General features: G+C 34.8%; 1 protein-coding gene across 4 annotated transcripts in view; it reads right to left on the bottom strand.

Moving 5' to 3' along the window:
* The window catches only part of LOC150106217 (uncharacterized), a 212,374-nt gene that overhangs the window by 77,359 nt on the left and 113,366 nt on the right, over window positions 1-21,649 (bottom strand). For all 4 annotated transcript variants that reach the window (XR_016548354.1, XM_090393044.1, XM_090393045.1 and 1 more), the window contains one exon: window positions 8,422-8,643. Coding sequence is in view for 3 of the 4 variants with exons in the window: in XM_090393044.1 (XP_090249170.1) it covers window positions 8,422-8,643 (222 nt within the window). In the remaining variant the exon portion in view is untranslated. The remainder of the gene's footprint in view (window positions 1-8,421; window positions 8,644-21,649) is intronic.

The raw sequence follows: 21,649 nt of genomic DNA, 5'->3' as shown, positions 1-21,649 counted from the left end.
GTGGATTGATACGGTACAAAATGCCTTAGACGATAGAAATATAAGATCTGATAATGTTGGAGTCTTGACAAGTAACAGACTGATTTGGAGGAAAATTGTAGACAGGAAGTTAGTAATGATATAATTTTTTCATGTAGTACTATCATATCCTGTACACCCCTTGTGGGTACATGGCAGGAATTTGGTGATGATGATGATATTTAATTTGTCTTTACTAAAAATTATCTATAAAATTTTTAGTTGAAATTGTTTACTTGTTTTATAGGTTTTCTATTGAGAATGCAACTCATATTTTCCATGCTTCTGCCTATTTTCATAGTGTTGTTTTTATTGATGATTTTCATACAAAATTTGTTACAGAATTTACTTTTTTTTTTAGCTGGAATCATTGACAATTTAAAGAGACAACTTAATACATTCAAGAGAATGGATGGAAAGGTATAAAAGGAATGGACTGCATTTAAATGTATTCGGTATGAATCAACTGGAGAGACTGTTGCTGGAAGGGAGTGTAATGGATGACATGAACAAGAGATCAGAGTAGATAAGAAGCAATGTGAAAGAGCAGGAGAACAGAATAGGTTGAACTGAAGTGTCTATGAATCTACAGAAAAGTAGTGAAAGATGAGAATTTAAGGACTGAAATGTATGAACAGAGAAATGGAAGGAAGGGGGAGGGATCACAGTTGAAAGTAGACACTATGAATGGACACTGAAGGCTGGGGAGATATGTAGAATAAGGGGCAATAAAGGAGAGCAGGCAGGACCAAGTGTGGAAAAGTCTCAGATGAGAGATAGTATAGGTAGGAACAGTTACAGACCCCAAATTGAACTGAATGTACAAGCTTCATCTCCAGTACATGATTACTGGAGATGAAGGAGTATGATGCTTTTAGTGAGTACAGGTAGGACAAGAAGGGGAGGGCTATTGATAGCACTAGAATTATAACCACACAAGGTGGAGATAAAAGAGGGAGGAAATTGTGGTAGTGATTCTGTAGGCAATATGGCATGATGCAGAGGGTTAGCAAGATGAGATATTTAACTGGATGTTGCTAAGCCAGGAAACAAAGAAATGCATACACATTTAGCTCAGTGAACAAGAGAATGGCTATCATTATGGAAATACCAATCATGTTCCAACCATGATTAGAATAAAGAGATCACATTTGGGAATAAGAATATGGATTTCTTAAGGGAGAACTACCTTAGGCAGAATACAACAAAGGGTATGTGTCAAGAGCCTTAGATCTGATCATATCAGAAGTAGTGGCTATGAATGGGGTTGTCAGATCTTCCTCCCCTTGGTGAAAGTGACTAAGATGATCACCAGAGTAGAGTGGTGCCCAAGTAAGAGGTAGTTTCCAAAAGTTTCCGGTCTGACATACAAAATTCACACCAATTTTAAAACATTGTGTGACAGACAGCACCTCTATGGGGAGCTCAGTGTACCAGTTTCAACTCTGTGTCATTTAGCTGGAGGGACTCATTTGACTAACATGTGGCTTGCTAAGTGGCTGTAATGTTAAAAATTGAGTATCACACTGTGATAAAGTTTTTTCAAAGAAGGGCTTTCTCCATATCAAACAGGAATTGGATAGTGATTTATGGGGAAGCTTCTCCTTCATATTCCACAGTGAAGGAATGGGCTAAACAGTTTTGTCTAGAGCATCGAAGATGATCCTCGTGATGGTTAGCCTGTGAAAGTGATGACTGAGGAAAATGTCTCTCTTGTTAAGGAGGAACTGACAAGGTTAGGACTGTTTATAACAACTGTCTTTTACATCATTCACAGGAAGCTTCACATGATAAAGGTCAGTGCAAGGTTGGTTCCCTGACTTCTCTCTTCAATTCAGAAGGAGCATCATGTGACCTGTTCCTGCAGGTTTTTTAAGAGCTTTGCCAAGGGAATCAGAGAGAAGTGATGGAATCCATTGTCACTGGAGACGGTCCTTTATTATGATCCTCTTTCTAGAAGGGAATCCAGGAGTGGCAAACCAGGCAAAGAGCACCATTGAGAAAAGCCAAGGTCATCACTCAGTCCACCAAGATCATGGCAACAGTCTTTTGGAATTGCCGGGGAATTCTCTTGATTGACTTCAAGGTGTTAAATTGTGAATGAAGCCATGTTATGTAATTTATTATTTTTCATTCACATTTAACATTGCCTATTTAAATATTAATCATGGTTTATATAAAATTGTTTATTATTCCTTAATTAAGAATTACTAATTAAAAATTTATTCAAAACCTGACCTATTATTAGTTTATAAAATAATAATATGTTTAGAATTTTGTATAACTAAATATATGTGGTGTAAAGTAAAGTGTTAATTTATATTTAACTGTATATGTAATCAAAAAGTTAAAGAAGTAGCTTAAATATTCTGTTGTTTTTATTTGTGAAATATTTAATGTTATGTAATCACTCATGAATAATAATAGACCATACATTACATTAGCGAAATGTTTACGTGCAGTCTGTTGTCATGGAGACGCACGCATAAACAACCACGAGTGGAGTAGAGCGTGGCGTTCGAACGTAAGGTGGGAGTGAAGGTCATAGTTAGAAGGATATAGAGAGAGAGAAAGGAAAAGAAGAGGGAAGGTCATAGATAATATAGAGAGAGATATAGAGAAGAATTATTATTAAGAAGGAGGAGAGAGTTTTGCGGAACCAAGATTATATAATCCTCAGGGCAGAGATTTATGCGTATAGTGTTCGGAAGTGAACCTATAAGTAGTGAAACATAAAGTTTAATGTTATAAGCGAAAACTGCTGTTGTTATGAAGAAAGGTTGATGCCGTAATCAGATAAAAGGAAACTGGACAGTCAATGCGAAAATTCTGATTAGTTCTAGTTAATCTGGATTACGATTAAATTCTATGTTGCCCTAGGAAAAGGTTATATTGGTTACTTGGAGAAAAGTGAACAGGAAAAGATATTAGTACCTAATTACTGTTGTATGGAATAGCGAAGTGCGACTTACAGTAATACAGTTTAAACTATGGAGAATATTTGTTATGTGTGTTCCGCTAATGTCAATTAAGTTAATTCATAAGTGCTCTCTCAATAATTTGATGTATTGAAGAATTTGTCTGGTAAGAGTAGTTGTATAAGTTTCTCTATTCTAGCATTAACTGTAATATACCTCCGATGCTCAAGGTCCAGGAATATATTTGCTTGGAATATAGCTTACGTAGTTTATTGCCTACTGTGAATATAAACATTGAGCTGAAAGATTTGTGAAGACTGAATAAAATGTGAAATTGTTATATTAACTTAAGATAAGAAGATTTGTGTTTTTGAGACTGTGAATAGTATATGAAAGATAGAACATTGAATTAGCATCAGTGACCTAAGAAGAAGTGTTAAGTTAATTGTATAGTTCCATTTTAAAATAGAGTTCTTGTATTTGTTAACCATATCATATATTAAATGTTTTATTTTCTTGATCTAAATATTGTGTTTGCCTGAATTCCTTATTATTGCACCGTTCATAAACATTCGAATCTTGCGGGAACCCCAAGTAAAAATGATAATAGATGATTCGGCCTAATGAGATGACTGTTAACTTAATTTAGAACTGATCCTACTATTTATATAGACTAATCTAAGAATAGGGTGGCGCAGTATAAATATAAATTTCCCTACTTTTGGATCGGTGATCATTTCGTAATTAGTTGTATTATTCATAAAAGTGACTTGAAATTAGATAGATTTAGAACACGACAGAAAGGAGTCGTCACGACAAAGGAAAGGAATACCACCATTATTGCAGAATATTATGCTTCACTCCTACACAAACTGTGTGACACCATAAAGGAGAAGAGATGAGGATTGCTGAGTCATGGTGTTCGCTTGCTTCACGACAATGCGCCAGTCTATATGGCTATTTTTGTGATGGCTTCCAGGAAATTGAACACCTACCCTACAGTCCAGATCTAGCACCCAGCAACTACCATTTTTTTGAAACTGAAGAAAGACCTTCAAGGAAGAAAATTTGCAGATGACAATGAGGTGAAAGATGCAGTTTTAAGCTATTTTGCAGACAAAAGTATAGACTATTTTCTCAAGGGCATAGAAATGTTAATTAAAGATGTGAAAAGTGTGTTTAAGTAAAGGGAGGTTATGTTGAAAAGTGACCAAGTTGTCTTCTATCACCTCTAAAAGTTAGTTAGGCTAAAAACTTATGGAACCACCCTCGTATATGAACAAGGGTGGTTGCATAAGTTTCATCTTTTCTATGAGGAAAGAATATATGTAAAACTATAAAACCAGTCATAATGAAAAGCTTAGAGCTATATCATGAAATGAAAAGATGGGTGAAAAGGAGATAAATGCTGCTTGAGAACTTATCAAGAGCCATTTAATAGAACAGCAGTGTCTGAATGTATTCAGAAAGTCAGGAGGTTAAATAAGTAAGTGTGAAATGGATCGAGAGATTAAACATACAACCTAGGAGGAGCATTATGAAGGGTAATAATCAGCTGCATTAGGAGTACAAAAAGCAGGCCAGGAAGGTGACTCAGGAAAGGTAAGGATAGTGAAAGTGCACTAGGAGCAGAAATTAGCCAACCAGACTAAGAAAAATCCTAGCAAGTTCTTTTGATATAGGACAAGCAGAAGAAAGAAAGAATGCCTGCCTATGAAAGGATATGTCAGTGGCTGAGAAATGTAAATTGGTTTGTAACTGCTGCAGAGGATACAGATGAGGTATTCAATGAGCAATTCATCTTCATGTGACATCATGACAATCTTGATGTATGGAAAGTTTGGTGGAGGAGACTGATGAGTGGGAAGGAGATATATTAGAAATTGATAAACTTAATGTTAATAAAGCAGTAGGACTGGATGACATATTACTGCATTTCTTACAGAAATGTTCTAGAGAGTTAAGTTATCTGTTTAACTGATCTTGCAACAAAGAATGTTCCCAAAGGAATGGAAAAAGGGTAAAATTGTTCCACTTCACAAAGCAAGTAATAAGACCATGGCTATGAATTATAGACCAATCTGTATCTTGAGTTGTAGTCATGCAGAAGAAGTTGGCGAGAATCAAGATACAAAATTGAGTTCATAAGAGTCCCTCAGTAACAGTCAGCACAGGTTTGTTAAACTTGAGTGTGTTTTAGCGATCTACTTATGTATTAAAATAAGATGACATATGTATACATTATGGTATATATAATTTTATGAAGGCTTTTAATAAACTGCCACACAAAAAGATGGTAACTGGATGGGGTTAGATAATAATTAGCGAGTTGGAGAGGTGATTGCATGAGAGGTCAGAATAAATATCAACAAGTTGTGTGTATGTGGAAGTTGTATCTCAAAAGAGGAAAGTTAATAATGGTGTGTTGCATGAGTCTGTTTTGGGACTGTTATTTCGGTAACCTCCATGGAGTCAAAAGATTCATCGTGAGAGGCCCACTTAACCAGCAAAATGTCTATCATAATGAACTTTGAAGTTATTTATACTCCTTGCATTCACAATGTACTCTGGCAGTGCATTCCACTCACTAACAATTCTCCATATAAAAGGATCTACTTCTCACATTCTTCTTCACCAGATCTTCATACAACAGTTACAGGAAAATTCATCGAAAAACAGTTAATCGAAAAAGCAATTTGGCGAATAAACAATTCATTGAATGACAATTTAACGAGTGGCAATTCGTCGAAAAGGCAATTAATTGAACAACAATTTGTCGAAAATTCAATTCATTGAAAAAACAATTCACCGAAAATTTTTCAATGAATTCTTTCATAATTCATCGAAAAGTCATTTTTCTTGCAAAGTATTGTTTAAAAATGTTCAGTAACAATACGGAACGTTACTCATGATACAGACAACATATGGAAGTGATTATTGAAACGTAAAAATTATTTTCTTGCATTTTAGAACATTTAATGTAAGTGTGCTTCTAACACTGCTTCATCTGTAGGGAAGACATTTTGTTCTACCAAATTTTGTCACAGTACATGTCGCAGTGCTGCTATTTAGAATTTATGATCAGAGATGTTGAAGCATAAAGACGTCATTAAAAGAGGGTTTTTTTTTTTTTTTTCAGGGGAAGGGACTGCAAAATATGCTACTACATGGAGCGACAAAATTCCACTAGGAATTTTGTCGCCCCATGTAGTAGCATACACCGTATGCTACTACATGTCGCGTTCAGAACGCGACATCAAATAGCATTGTTTCCAGCTAACACATATTAATGGTTGTATAGATCTGTTATTCGGTTTTTTAACAAACTTTTTTTTTGATGTTCATAATACCAGCAAATGAACTTTTTTTTTTCGTAATTTCTTATAGTTTGTGCTTTAAACCGTTAGTTATCTTTACCCCTGAAGATGTTAGTCTGATGACTAACGAAACTTTCGGGTTTGTTTTTTAGTACTTGTTTAGTTTTAAAAAAGTCTTTTTTAATAAAAATGTGGTCACAAAATCGAAATAATTTGATTGTATATTGTCTGTTAGATTTCATAAGCAGGTGCATTGTCCTGCAAAAGCAACACACCTCTGCTTAGTTTCTCGCAACGCTTTTCCTACAGTACCTCCTTCAATTCCTTCAGAGCTGCTGTAACAGTTTCACCTTTTATGAGGTACTTGGTAAGGATTACACCATCCATTAATCTTGCCATTATCCTAAAAGACAATGGCAAGAACTTTCCTTGCTGACTTTTTGGTTCGAAACTTCTTTGGCCATGGAGAGCCTTTGTATCTCCACTCCATTGACTGTTGTATGTTCTCTGGGTCATAGTGATGAAGCCATTTTTCATCAATGGTCAGAATACGAGCTAAAAAATTTGCACCTGTTTTCTCAAAATTATCAAAAATCCCTCAAGATGACAGCACACGTTTTCTCTTTTGGTTGGCATTCAAACCTTTGGGAACACTTTGCTGAGAGTATCTGCATGTCCAGATAATGACACCAACTCATTCCCTGGATGTCTCCAGAGTCTTGGCGATGTTTTTGACTGGCATTTGTTCATCAAGGATAATGGCGTGCACTGCATTGAAGTTTTTAGGTGTGATCGCTGTGGAAGGTCTCCCTGACCTGGGAGCATCTGTGTCTCAGGATGCCCAGCTTTCAATTGTTGGTTATACTGGAAGGCACAGTCCCCTAAATTCTCACACAATGTTTGGTGAATCTCAGTTGCAGATTTTTCTTACAGCACAAAAAACCTGATGATCCGCACCTCTGTGTCTTCGAATTTCTTCAAAACCACTAACATGTTTTCTTACATGTCCTAAATAAAAAAAAAATAATTATTACGATTTCAGGAACATAGGTGTTAAAGGGTTTTAAGATATGGTCTTCTTTGTGGTTTATATCAGATGCTTTAACCACGCTACCGGCCAGGACGTATATATACGTCCACATTTCCATGGATGCGAAGTGCATATTAAAATTGTAATACCATTGATATTTATGATTGAAATTTATGATGCATACGAAGCTTATGAGGATGCGTATTTGATCTTTAATGGCCAGTAAGGTGGTTAACATCATTTTTGTTCTAGGTGTTTATCAGAACTTTTAAACTGATCTAGCAAATTGCTAGATCAGTTTAAAAGCACAAATTCTTATCTGCTGGTAAAGCAATTTCTTTTAATCCCAGACAGGTACAAAATTAATTATACATGATGAAAATTTATATCTTAAGTATTGGTAACCATTTGGTGATTATATATCCTGTTCATCCTTTGAAAGTATGGGAAAATGATAATGTTCATAATATAATAAAATGAACCTTTCAGGAAGTTCAGTATACCTTATTATCAGAGTATATTACTTCTTATTTAGTCAATTATGCTGGCATTAGGTTAGAAGATGAATTTCATCATCTGGAATGAGATCATAATCATGCTTAATGATGGCCTAAAAGCATCAACACCCCAACTGACCATGACGTCTATACACGTTCAGCAATATCTGGATACGATTCTGTAACGCCTATTGAATAACATGGATAAGAAGTGCAATTTGGTCTTACTATTTCATCAACCATGGCTGGTAGAGGTTAAAGAAGCTTCATGTTTGGTCTCTAGATTCTAGATTTCTATATTTCTAAACCCTTAGATATTTTTTTGGATTTAATTGTTATCTCAAACATAATACTATGCATTAGCCTTTATGGTATTCACATTAAAAATAATATAGGTGTGTGTGTGTGTGCGTGTGTGTGTGTGTACCATGTGTACACACACTGGCAGTCCTGATGTTAACTCATCTGTATGAAATACAAGAATTTATTCCTTATAAATGATCTTCAATAACAGATAACTACACACCAGAAAGTATTTTATAGTAAATGCAGTATACTTTTCTAGAGATATTATGCAATAATATTTAAAATGATATACAATACTTGATAGTAACATAAACTCATATTTGAACAGTTCTTACATTTGAAAGCTCCTCAAGATATAAACAAGCATCTTTGAATGCTTCACCTAATTGTGACGATGATGCAGAAGGTGGGATTTGATGTGGAAAACTTGGTTTTAAATTGTTGTGCAAATCAGAAAATAAAAGAGAGAGTTTACTTAATTCTTGTACAACAACAGACATTTCTTTACTTGCAATACTGGTATTTTTTACCACTTCAGCAAAATCTAAGTCCACATCCTAAAAGGAAAACAGAAATGCATAAAACATTGAATATCATGGCATTCACTATCTATTCAAAAATATACCTTTGTTGTCCTGTTTACAGAACATTTAACTTCCTTTTGTTTTGTTTTTTAAGATTGCTTGCAAATAAGGTAACTATAACCGTCAACATCTGCCTCAGAATAGAAAGTGATAGCTATAGCCTTTTTCTTCTATTACTGAAACTTAAATAATAACACTAGTTTCTAATACAGGAATTTCTCTTTTATTAGAAATTTACAGAATAACTAAAATTTATTTCCTCTGTGATACACTAATATTTGTATAGTTAGTGATTAATAGTCTTTTTTTTTTTACCCAACATGAGCCACTTACAATAAATACTGTCCTGTCTACCATGTGTACAAAATGATATACCTCTCTTCAAAGAACATCATACAATAAATTGGCAAACATCCTCCATGCCATACTTGGAAGAGAATTACTTCAACTGGTTGTTCAAAGAGTCCTCCGAGTCATTCTCTCAAAAGACACTAAATAGAAATCAAGGAATGATCCTTCACGACATCTGGAAATCATTAATTAACATGTTTAAAATTAAAGACCTGTCCTGTGCTAGCTATCACATACAGCGTTTACACAACAATGGAGAGAATGCACATAATATGCCTAATGATACATGTGATTAGACTATCATTCCAGTCTTTTCAACGATAGATATTAACTGCTGTTGGAAAATGTTTATTTTTTTTATGTTACATAACCTCTCCATGATGCTGTTATTCATATAGATGCCAAAACACACAGGAAATACATCTGGTATAATAATACATCTGATTGGTTATTATCAATCATGACATACCTCTTTCAGCTTCTATGAAAAAACAAAATGACAGACATGTGATACCCACGGCAGTTAAACAAAACACTATTTTTTTTGTTTGTTTTTACTGAAGATATTAAGCCTCATTTTAGAATAAAAAAGGATGCAGTTCATCTGAGATTCTAATATCTATGAATATATATTCAGCTTTTTTACTTTAAATGAAAAGTAAATGGTGCTAGCTCTGTGATCTAAAAATCACAAATTCCTAGATACCAAAGAAGAAATCTATCAAGTTTGAAACAGTGCTATCTGCTAATGAGACATCAGAAAATTTAAGAATAAATGGCCATGGTGTGGCTTTTCCAAGTTTTCATGTTCTTTTAGGTGGTATGGTATTAAGGCCATTGCAATAATATCATAATCTGCATCATGCAAAGTTGGGGGGAGTTGTCAAGAGTGCTTTGGAGGAATTTGAGTATACCAACCTAAGGTGATAAGCAACAAAGATAGTGAAGTGAAAAGAAGTGAAGCACTTGAAACAAGGAATTTTGAAATGATATAGTCAACTTATACTATAATAAACTTATAGTGACTAAAAAGTTTGTTATAATGAAAGATTCTCTATTAGTCTCTGGCTGCAAATTTTCAATGATCTTATTTAATTACTGTGTCCTGTATGTAACTTATGGGCTAATGTTAGTGCTTGACCAAGTGCTATTACAAAGTTGTAGTCAACACTACGGTTTTGTAATGTGGCTGAATCTGCAACTGGGATCAATTTAGAACTAGAAAGGATATACTTCATGTGATATAGTTATTCCTTATTTTTAGAAATTCTTATGTGCCGACTGCTCAAAAATGTCCAAAGGAATACACCAAGGCTCTGAGTGGATTAGAGGTCTTGTAGTGTACTGATTGCTGTTGGTGGTATACAGGATGCTCCAAATTAAACTACCCCTATCAGGGTAATCTATAACAGAGAACCAGTAGACACCCTAAAACTTGGTGGGTACCCCCAACCAGTTTCATAGAAAAGACATTTTGACAAAAAAGTTCAAAAAATGACTGATAGGGGAAATACAGTGCTGTGAGTGAAAAAAGATTGTGAATTTTGCTTACCATGTGAGCCATAAGGCAGTATAAACAAAGGAGTGAGACTCTACAGTCATTCAACTTGCTTTGCATGACGGGTCTCACTTTGCCTGAATGTGTCTTGCATGCAAAGTGTTTCTATAGGAATGGGGACACTTTGTGAAAAGGCCCAATGACAGCAAATGCAGTGCAATGTATGGTTTATTGATTTAAAGAGGAGACAGGCAGTTTGACAGTCCAACCAGGAAGAGGGCATAAATCTGAAATTCCTCAGATGAACAGAAGATGTTGCAACTGCAGTTGTTTAGTATTCAAATGAGAATGTTGTAGGTTCGTGCAGTGCACAATGCTGTAGCCAAGAACTGCAAATGGGAGAATATTATTATTATTCTAAGACCCCCATAGAGTCAAAAGCTCATCTAGGAGATCCCGTTGTCATACACACAGTTCATCATATGCTGCCTTAAACACATTCAAATTCTTTGAAGACAACACCTCTCAGGCAATGCATTCCATTTATTCACAACTCTCTATGCAAAAAAAACTGCTTCTCACTAATTGCTCACACCTACCTTATGCAGCTTCGTTCTCCCCTGATCTTCCACCATTTTATCAAAAACCTCTTCAACGTTAATCCTATAGCAACCCTTACCAACTTGTCATTCCAATTCCTCTATCCACTAGCCTCTGTAAATTGTATCTTCCCAACCTTTCTTCATATTCAACATTCCAGATAGTCAATTGCTTCAGGACCCTTTCCAACATCTCTTCGTCCTTTTGAAAACTAGAGCCTGTAAGGGACAAGAATCTCCTTACTTGTACAAGTCAGTGTCCTTCGCATTGTTCCCAGAATTCGTTGTGTTCTCACAATTTTGGCAATGTGTCCTCTAAATTTCAGATCCTTATCCACCATCACCCCAAGATCTATTTCCTTCACCTCCAACGATATATCTCCCCAAGTGTAAATTCTACTCCCATCTTTGTTTCCCAAATTTTAAAACCTTACATTTTGTAACAAACTTTCATCCCCATTTCCATGCACATTCACTCAATCTATTCAAGTCTTCTTGTAAGGCAATAACATCTGCTCCACTTCTCATAGGTCTTCCCAACTTTGCATCATCTGCAAACAACTGAATATCTCCATCCAAATCTTCCCCAATATCATTAACACACAGGTGAAACAGCAATGGCCCTAAAACAGACCCATGATTCACACAACTAGTGACTTTCCTCTTCCAGGATATTGCTACTCCATACACAACTTGCTTATACCTATCAGATAGCAAGTCTCCAATCCAATGCACTAATCTAATATCTAACCCCATCCACTCTATGACCATCAACTTACCTTGCGTAAATCTATCAAAATCTAATTATACTACTGTGTATCCATCTCCTTTGTTGAATGAAGCCATCACTGTACTGTAATAAGTAATATTACTAAAACATAACCTCCTTTTAGCAAATCTATGCCTGTCCATCAAAGATAATACTACTGTTTTCAACCCAATTCTGGATCCTGGTTATCACGAGCCTCTCTACCACTTTAACCACAACAATGCTTACAATTTGATGTTTGAGTCCTGTCACCTGTGTATCTTGCCCACCTTCCACTCCTTTGGAACATGACCCCAATGTAAGACTCATATTAAACAAATATGTAAAGGCAGACAAACTCTCTGGCACATTCCTTCAAAATACATGGTGATATATCATCAAGTCCCACAACCTTATTAACATCAAGTTAATTCAATTCCCCATATATCTCTTGCTCACTTACAGTCAGTCACTCCTAATCATCATTCACTGATATCAAACTCTCTGTGATTTTACATTCACAAGAATGAAAGATCTTTATGAACTGCTCATTACATATCTCAACCAAATCCTCTGCAGCAATTGTTCTCATACCATTTTCTCCAATCAATGTCATTCTTTCATAATGCTTTTTTTTCTTTTGACTACATGTCGAAAGAACTCCCCAGTATTTATTATTTTTTTTGGCTTCATTAGCTAACTGCTGCTCATACTTCACTTTTGCTACTCTTACTGAGTCACCTCCTTGCCTGTTCTTTGTATTCCTCATCAATTTGATTATTACCACTCCTCTTATGTTGCCTCCATAATGCCTTTTTTCTCCATATTACATGCTTAATCTCATCATTCATACATTTCATACCTACCTTCCTTACTTAAGATTAAGTAAGGAAGATTACATGTCCGTAAGGAGATGTAAAGGACATATCTGAAAGAAGGCATGTTTTGCATAATGAGATACTAAGGCAAATGATGTGAAGTAGTCTAGCCATGAAGATACTTCGTGTGCAGCACTTTGTTTGCTTACACTTGGATAAAGGATTAAACTAAATTTATTATAGTCTAACCAAGTGGGTAAAAACTTCCAACTTCTAACTTGACTAAACCAACTCCTCCTCCTCCACTTTCCTAGTTCACCTATCTCTCTGTTCTTTGGATGTGTCACCTTCCTCATTCTGTCTTTCCAAAGGACTACTATGTTCAGCTGTTCAAGAAATGTGTCATATTTTTCCTTCTTCTCACTCTCTTGCCCACACAAGGCACTGATGCAATATAGATTTTGCAACTTCTCATGATATAAAAAGGAATAAGAAAGGCTTATGTAACTAGCATACTTCCAAAAAAATAATTTGTCCATTAGCTGCTCTCTGTTCTTATTCCTATAAAAAGTCATTAGGAGAGCAGATAAGGATGATGCCACTGTAGTCCTTAATACTAGTGAATACTAGGCTTTTTATGACCCCACAAACCAGAGGGGGAAAAAAGACACAAAGTAACTCTTCTAAACTGCTTAAAAAAAACTATAACCTTTAATTTCCTACCCCCGATATTACCAAATATCCATAAAGTAATTCTACCTGACCTATAGCAGATGTAGTTAATTCCTATTCCTTCAGAATGGCTAAACAATTAGCAAGATCATTAACTCCTCTCACTGATCTTAACTTTCATTACTTAAATTTTATTGTTTTAAATTTCTATTCACTGAACATTTTAATCTAAATTTTAAACAATTCTGAGCATAGGCTCATTTCACTTTAACACCCTATCACTTTAACCCTTTGACCGTTAGGTTCCAGTTTCATGTACTTTCCCCAAGGGTTTTTTTTTTTTTTTTTTGAAATTATACATTTAACTAGATATAAAAAGTATTTACAGTTGATCCTTGAACAATGCAGGGGGTTAGGGGATGCCAACCCACTGCGTTGTTTGAAAATCTCCGTATAACTGTTGACTCCCCAAAAACTTGACTATTAATAGAATAGTGTTGACTGGAAGCCTTACTGATAACAAACAGTCGATTAACATATATTTTATATGTATTATATACTATATTCTTACAATAAAGTAAACTAGAGAAAAGAAAATCTTATTAAAGAAAATCATAAGGAAGTAAAAATACAAATACATTTACAGTACTATACTGTATTTATCAATATCATAAGCTTATGTCATTTGTTTACAAGATGAATCTTATGTCCGTCAGTACCTACATCAATATTGTCTTATATGATACAAAACACTGTAGATGTTATATGCATTACTAACACTAGACATTAAAAAATGAAAAAGATAATGTGAAACAAAAATTCATATTTATTTACAGGTATAACATTTCATGCATTGATAAGGATGAACAGCAATATGATTGCTTTATGGTAGCCTAATGCAATCGATACAATTGCTTCACAGTAGCCTAGCCTATACACTAATTAATGAATCTTTATAAAATTTTTATTTTATGCTAATTAATTAATTAATAACAGTTAATTTTATGCATGTATGTACAGCAAATACATTTTAAGAATGGCAGGGCTGGAGGAGTCTTCAGTTGGAATTAAAATTGGTGGGAGAAATATTAATAATTTGAGGTATGTAGATGATACCACCTTGCTAGCAGAATGCAAAGAAGATTTGGAGGAACTTATTATGAAAGTTAAAGAAAAAAGTGCTAAATATGGTCTTAAACTTAACCTCAAAAAGACAAAAGTTATGGCAATATGTGAACTTAATGATTTTGAAGTAGATGGGAAGAAAATGGAAGTAGTTAACAAATTTGTGCTCCTAGGATCCCGAATTGATCAAGATGGTTATTGTACTGAAGAAGTTAGAAGATTATTACTCGAAAAGAAAGCAACTACAAATTTAAGCAAGATCTTTAAAGATATTAGCCTCGCAAAAAAAAAATCAGAATCGTGAAAGCAATGGTATTCCCTGTGGTACTGTATGGATACGAAAGTTGGACCCTGAGAAAGAGTGAAAGAAGGAAGATAGATGCATTTGAATTATGGGTTTGGAGAGACACTAAGAATACATGGACTGCAAAGCAAACAAATAAATCAGTGATAGAGAGAATAAAGTCAGATTGCTCCCTCGAAGCTATGATCATCAAGCAAAAATTGCCATACTTCAGACATATTATGCGAACAAATGACAGTCTGGAGAAGATGATGCTTGCAAAAGTTGATGGAAACAGGAGAAGAGGAAGACCAAGAATTAGATGGGTGGATGGAGTTAAAGAAGCAACTGGAATGCGCTTGGAAATTCTGAAAGATATGGCCAGGGCAGATCTGAATGGAGAATGTATGTTCATAGAATCACCAGGAATTGAAAACTACTCAATGGAACATAACAATTTTATGCAGTTAGATTTAATACAACATTTTTACGTTTGTTTACATTTCCCTCGACCGTGAATGGTGTCATGTATAGTCTGTAAGTGTTTGTGTGCGTAAATTTTGATAAATTTCAACTTTTTATAATAGATTTGTGTATATTTTATAGTAGCAAATGATAAAATAGACTGGTATCTACATATATTTTATGCATTCATGACATACCTAACTGTTTCTTATTTTTTTCAATAGTTCTAAGGTATGTGGTTCATCTGCAAGTTTTTTCAAATTGTCACAAATCTCCAAAAATGTTTCCAATATATTTATTCAAAAAAAAAAAAAAAGCATATAAGTGGACCAGCACAGTCCAAACCCGCATTCTTCAAGGGTTAACTATATTTATAATTTTTATACAATTGTCAATGATTTACTAAAAAAGAATACTTAGCGAATAAATGACTTTTATACATGCAACAATAACTGATAACCTATCTAGTGACATTTCTTCAGAAGTTTCAAACAGTATGGTAAATTTTTAAACATGGTGAAGCACACAACCCTACTTGGCAATCAGGGCACCACATACACGTTTCTTTGCAAACCTTCTTTCCCAAAACTAATTGTGTGCAACAAACAGTACATTTTCTTCTTGGCTCTGCTTGCTTTGCAGTAGGGAGTATATATTCTGGAAAGTGCCTTCCTGTCAGTCTGACTGGGTTCCCTCCTTTAGCTGGCCTTCTGCCTTTCTTGTTAGCCCTTGGGGTGTGTTAGGTTTCAATGAGCTTGTCTATGAGATCTAACTTAAAAGCTATGTGATCATTTACCTAACTTTTTGTGTAGTACAAAAGCATTTTGCACAGAGATATGTAACGTGTGAATATTTTTACATAGTATCTCTCTTTGTTCTGGGCACCAGGATAATATGACAGCAAAGGCAATGTTGTGGTACTGTATTACCACAACTGGTTTTTTCACTGTTCCTTTCCTTGTCTATATTCTCCATTTCGTTCTCATGGATGATGCTCAGCATAGTTGCATCTTTCTTGTCTTTCCATTTCAAGGCAACAATCTTCCTATACTGAAAGACACAAATTTCTCCTTTCTTCAACTTCTTCGGGTATTTCTTTTCAGGTAGTCTTTGCAGGCTCGTAAACATCAGTTTTCTTGGTAACTAAGCAGTCAGTGAGCTCGGGACTAGTGAAATAATCATCTAAGGTAATGTAGTAAGCCTCATTCAGCAGCGAATATGCTAAGGTAACAACAATTCATGTACAAAAGCAACATCAGACAGCATAAAAACTGCATACCCTGAGTGCCTTTACCTGTATAAATTATCAGTTCATATACATAGCCACTAGATGATTCACAAAGTTCAAAGCATTTCAAACCAAAATGAGAGCGCTTCAGCGGTATGCACTGTTTCCAAACAAGTATACAATAAGGTATACATCCTGGAACTTCTTTTTGAGATAGTCAAATAAAAAAAAAAAAAAAAAAGCCTATTTTTTTTTTTAGCTTTGGATTGGGATAATCAGAATCCTTGTCGGCAAAGTGCAAAAATTTCATTATCGAGGATTACCTATATTCAGACATCATTTCTGAAAAAAATGGTGTCTCTATCATCATTTTTATTTCTGATTTCTGAACTATACCTTGAAGCAGTAATAATGCTAAAAACGCCTTCATTTCACTGCTGTCTGAGTCTTTCCAACGAAAATAATGAGAAAAAGTTTTGAGAGTTGTAGAAGCAATGAACTGCATAGCTTTCAAACAGTTCCGATAAGCATTTACTTATGAGGATATCTTGAGAAAATACCACGTGTTCCCGTAAAAGAAAGCAAGGATGACGTACACATACCGATCAAGCATCTCCTAGCTTGGGTCAAACCACAACTGTCTTCATCACTATCAGAACTCTCCAATCATACATCAACATCGCTGTCATCACTCACATCTATAAAGAATGCTTCAACATATTCTTCATCTGATTCATTATCGGAACGTCTTGCAAATAACACAGCAAATGTAATGTGCTTCTGCAAACCTGATGTCGAAGCCTTTTTTTTTTTTTTTACGCTGAAAGCATTTTGTAGGATCCACGGCCCTTCAACATACTTTCATTTCTAGCAAAGTAAACAAATTACTTTTCTCACAGGGAACAATTGCCCTGTATGTGTAAGCAAGAAAACTAAATCCTAAACGTGTCTTGCACATTTATAATGATTATAAAATTAAAAAGTTGACGGAAACATGCTCAAAGCATTAGTAGCGCTAAAGAAATTATACCAGTGAACGCGTCAGCGTGTTTGTAATGGTCAAAGGTTAAAACGTATTTTAATTTAACATCACAATTTTCTATATGTTTGCCATCCATGCTGGTTTCTTCATTTGGGAGAACACAATATATATAAACACATTCCTCCCTTTCTATTTTCAACATGGAGCACTTAAAAAACATGCCCTTGATATAGTTACTCTTAAACATCCTACTTGGATAAGATATACCAATGACTTAATCTCTAACACACTTGTGGGCTTTGCATTATGGAATACTCAGGCAATTAATGTGAATGCATTAGCCTCCATATCAGGGGTCAGGATCCTTTTTGAACCAAAGAGCCATTCCACCAAAAAAAAAAAAAAGCAAAATTTTGGGAGCAGCAACTTCAATTCGATTTTTCCTGGTGACTCAAAGTTGCAGTTAGTTCAAACTTAGGTAAATTTGTTTTTTATTCAGTACTTCCAGATATCAAATACCACTTTTATGTTTGCATATAAATTTTTTATATGTTCAATAAATAAAACAACATTAAGTTTGATTAAGTTTTTGATCACAAAACATGTTTAAGCAAGTATAATATTGCAAAAAGAATTAGTCCGAACAAAAATACAATATTATGTATTTTAATAGATATTTCATTGTTTTAATTTAAAATTCACTAATGAGACTTTTGATTTTGCATCTTCTCAGCCAATTTACTTAAATCTGGATTGTATGTTGTGCACTTTAATAGTAATTCGGCTTTCAAACTTTCATCAGTCAATTTGTTCCTATACTTATTTTTAACGTAATTCATTGAAGAGAAAAATTGTTTCGCAATTGTATGTCAAACCGAAAAGAGTCAAAACCCCAAAAGCAAGTCGCCCTGCATTTGAATAATTAGTTGGGAAAGAATTCCAACATTTAAATATAATTTCCTGTGGTGTTTCTTCCATAGTTTCCTCATTTTCTTCAATTTGTGCTACCATTTCCTGAATGGTAGCACAAATGTAATATAAATTTCATCACCTCCTGATATTTTTTAAAATCCTGAAATCTGCTTGTAAATCAATTTAAAATTACAGTAATCATTTCAGCAAATATTTTGCAATCAACTTTTTCTTGATTTAAATTCAATCTATAATATTTTAGATTTTCAAAATATATAAATTTTTCTTCAGTAACATCTTCGAAAAACACTCTTAGTTTCTGTTCAAAGGTAAGGACTTCCTCTAGTAATTATAAGGCTGTGTTTCCCTTCCCTTGCAACTTCAAATTTAGCTTATTAAAATGTTCTGTCATATCAAGCAAAATACAAAAATTTTGTATCCATTCGGGATTACTGAGAAGTTCCACATGATTTACGTTATAATTTTTAGTGGTTAAGAAAACTATTACTTCTTTTGCACTAAAAAAAATGTTTTAATGCTTTTCCTCTTCATAACCATTGTACAGATGTAAATGTCACTAAATCTTTATGTTAACTACCTAGTCCATCTAAAAATGCATCAAAAGTCTGTGATTCAACGCCTGAAAAACGGATGAAATTGATCTTTGGCACAACAACATCCATCACTCTTTTTAATTGTGGTAATAAATCCAAAGAATTTGCAACTAAAGCTTTTTGCTGCAAAATGCAATGAAATGAAATAACTCCATGTGGAATATGAGTGGAGAATAATTTAACAAACCTCTTATTTTTCACAATCATAGAAGGCGTGCCATTGGTCGCAATGCATACTATATTTTTAATATTTTTATTTTTATTCTGTAAAAATATTAGAAGGTTTTCTGAAATATCTTGACCTGTAGTGTGTCCTTTAAGTGTTAGCAGATCAAAAGTTCTTCTCGAATACCGGAAGATGTGATATATTTAACCACTGCACAGCATTGTGCCATATCGGAAATATCATTTGATTCATCAACCGCAATAGATATAAAATTGGGGTGCTTAAGGGTCAAAGCTGTATAACTGAGAGGAGACCTCCACATAACCTTTAAAGGCATGCGGAGAACCGACCAGGGCTTCTGACCTAATGTCCAATCCTCACCTTCTCGTGGTGCACCCTGTTGGGTATCTACTTGGATACTGAATGAACAAGGATGGGCTGGCAATTTGAGATTTAGCTGACCAAATTGTATTCTTATTGGTTAAACCAAAATAAAAAATGATGGTACAACATGACAAAATTTCATTCCGGCTGTGGCGTCGCCTGGTTAAACAAAGCCCTCGTTGTTTTCGCCAGGGAACCAGGGCAAACAGCGAAAAGTCAGCTACTGGAACAAATCTGAAAACACACCCCAACTCAACATCACCAGAGTTAAAGATCGGTACTATCAACATAAGAAGCCTGAATGGCAAAGAAATGCAGCTAGCTGAGGAATTAGATAAGTACTAGATCGACATAATAAGGGTGACTGAAACAAAAATGACAAAAACTGGCGAGATCTTTCTGAGCAATAAATACAAAATGTTATATTTAGGAAATGACAATCAAGGAAAGGAAGGAGTAGCCATAGTATTCAACACAAAATACGAGGCTAATCTTCTTGAATGGCGGCAGCCTCAAGTACAGTAATGTGGGCAAATATGAGAACGGGGAACTGGACAATGAGACTTATTTGTGCCTATGGTCCAACAGAAGGTTCTACTAAGGTAGAAGTGGAGGAATTTTTTGAAGCTTCAGAAAAAGCAACTTACACAATGAAAAAGGAAAAGTTGGTCCTTGTTGGGGATCTAAATAGCAGAGTAGCAAAATGATTGTCAAACATACAAAAATATTTTGGAAAAATTTGGAGAAAAGAGCAAAGCTAATAATAATGGCAAATACTTGTTGGATTTCTGCTCAGGACATGGACTGGTTATTACTAACACCATGTTCCAAAATAAAAATGCGCACAAATTCACATGGAGAGAAGAGGCAAGGAATAAGAAAAGTCTCATTGACTATGTTATTGTTGATGGTGATGTTTTCTACCTGATGCAGGACACCAGAGTGTACAGAGGATTTGAAATTAGAAGCGATCACTATTTAGTTTTGAGCAGGATAAAATTGAATTTCATATTGAAAAGAATAACACGTAAGAAAGTTTTAAAGCGAATAAAAGTTGAGCAGCTCTCAGATGTGAACTGTAGACTAAAATACACAAAGATTATTGAAGAAAATATGAAAGAGTTTGAGAAAAGGAATCAAACCTTGGAGATTCAGTGGCAAACTCTGAAGAAACATAGATTGATTCTGCCAGAGAGGCATGTGGTGAGGTTGTCTGCAAGGATAAAAAAAATCAGAACTTTCAGGTGGACACAGGAAGATAAAGAGGCAGTGAAGGAAAAGAAGAACGCATTTCAAAAGTTCCTGTCAAATAAGTCAGCTTGTGCTCTTAGAGAATACAGAGACAAATGTAAGAAAGCTAAACACTGTGTAAAACTAGCTAAACAAAAGTCATGAGAGGACTTTGACAAGAACATAGAAAATAAATATCAAGAAGGTGGTAAGATATTCGGGAGGTTGTTGAAGAAGCTTAGAAATGGAAGATAGAGTGCTGTAAAAGGAGTTAGAGATGATAAAGGTGACAGGAAAACAGGAGAAAAATATATTCTTGAAGTATGGAATAATTACTTCGAAAAACTGCTAAATGAAACAAGCAGTGATAACACAATGGTAAAAAAACACTGACCAGGCATGCAGTCAGGAATACGTATCCATACTTGAAGTAGAAAAAGCCATCAAAGGCTTGAAATGTGGAAAGGCAGCAGGAGTAGATGATATTCGACCAGAAATGCTGAAGTATGGTGGTATAAAAGTCTTACAGTGGCTGCACTGCATAGTTCAGAAAGCCTGGACAGAGAGACAAATTCCTGATGATTGGAGTAGAGCTCTAATAGTGCCCATATATAAAAAGGGAAATAAAACTGAATGTGAGAATTACAGAGGTATTTCCCTACTGAGTGTTCCTGGCAAGATCTATGTAAGTATACTTGAGAAACGGTTGAGAAGAATTGTGGAAGAAAAGCTTGGTGAAGAACAAGCTGGATTCAGGCCAAATAGAGGCTTTCAGGATCAGATCTTCACTTTACGACAAATAGTCGAGAAAGCATGGGAATATAACAAAGATCTGTATTTAAGTTTTTTCAATCTGGAAAAGGCATATGACAAGGTGCCAAGAGAGAAGCTATTCAATACTCTA

This window comes from Typopeltis vanoorti, chromosome 5 (genome assembly GCF_054136105.1).
Source record: "Typopeltis vanoorti isolate ZY-2024b chromosome 5, IOZ_Tvanoo_1.0, whole genome shotgun sequence".
Classification (NCBI taxonomy): domain Eukaryota; kingdom Metazoa; phylum Arthropoda; class Arachnida; order Uropygi; family Thelyphonidae; genus Typopeltis; species Typopeltis vanoorti.
Note: the sequence above shows the minus strand (reverse complement) of the source record. Positions and strands in the feature narration are given on the sequence as shown.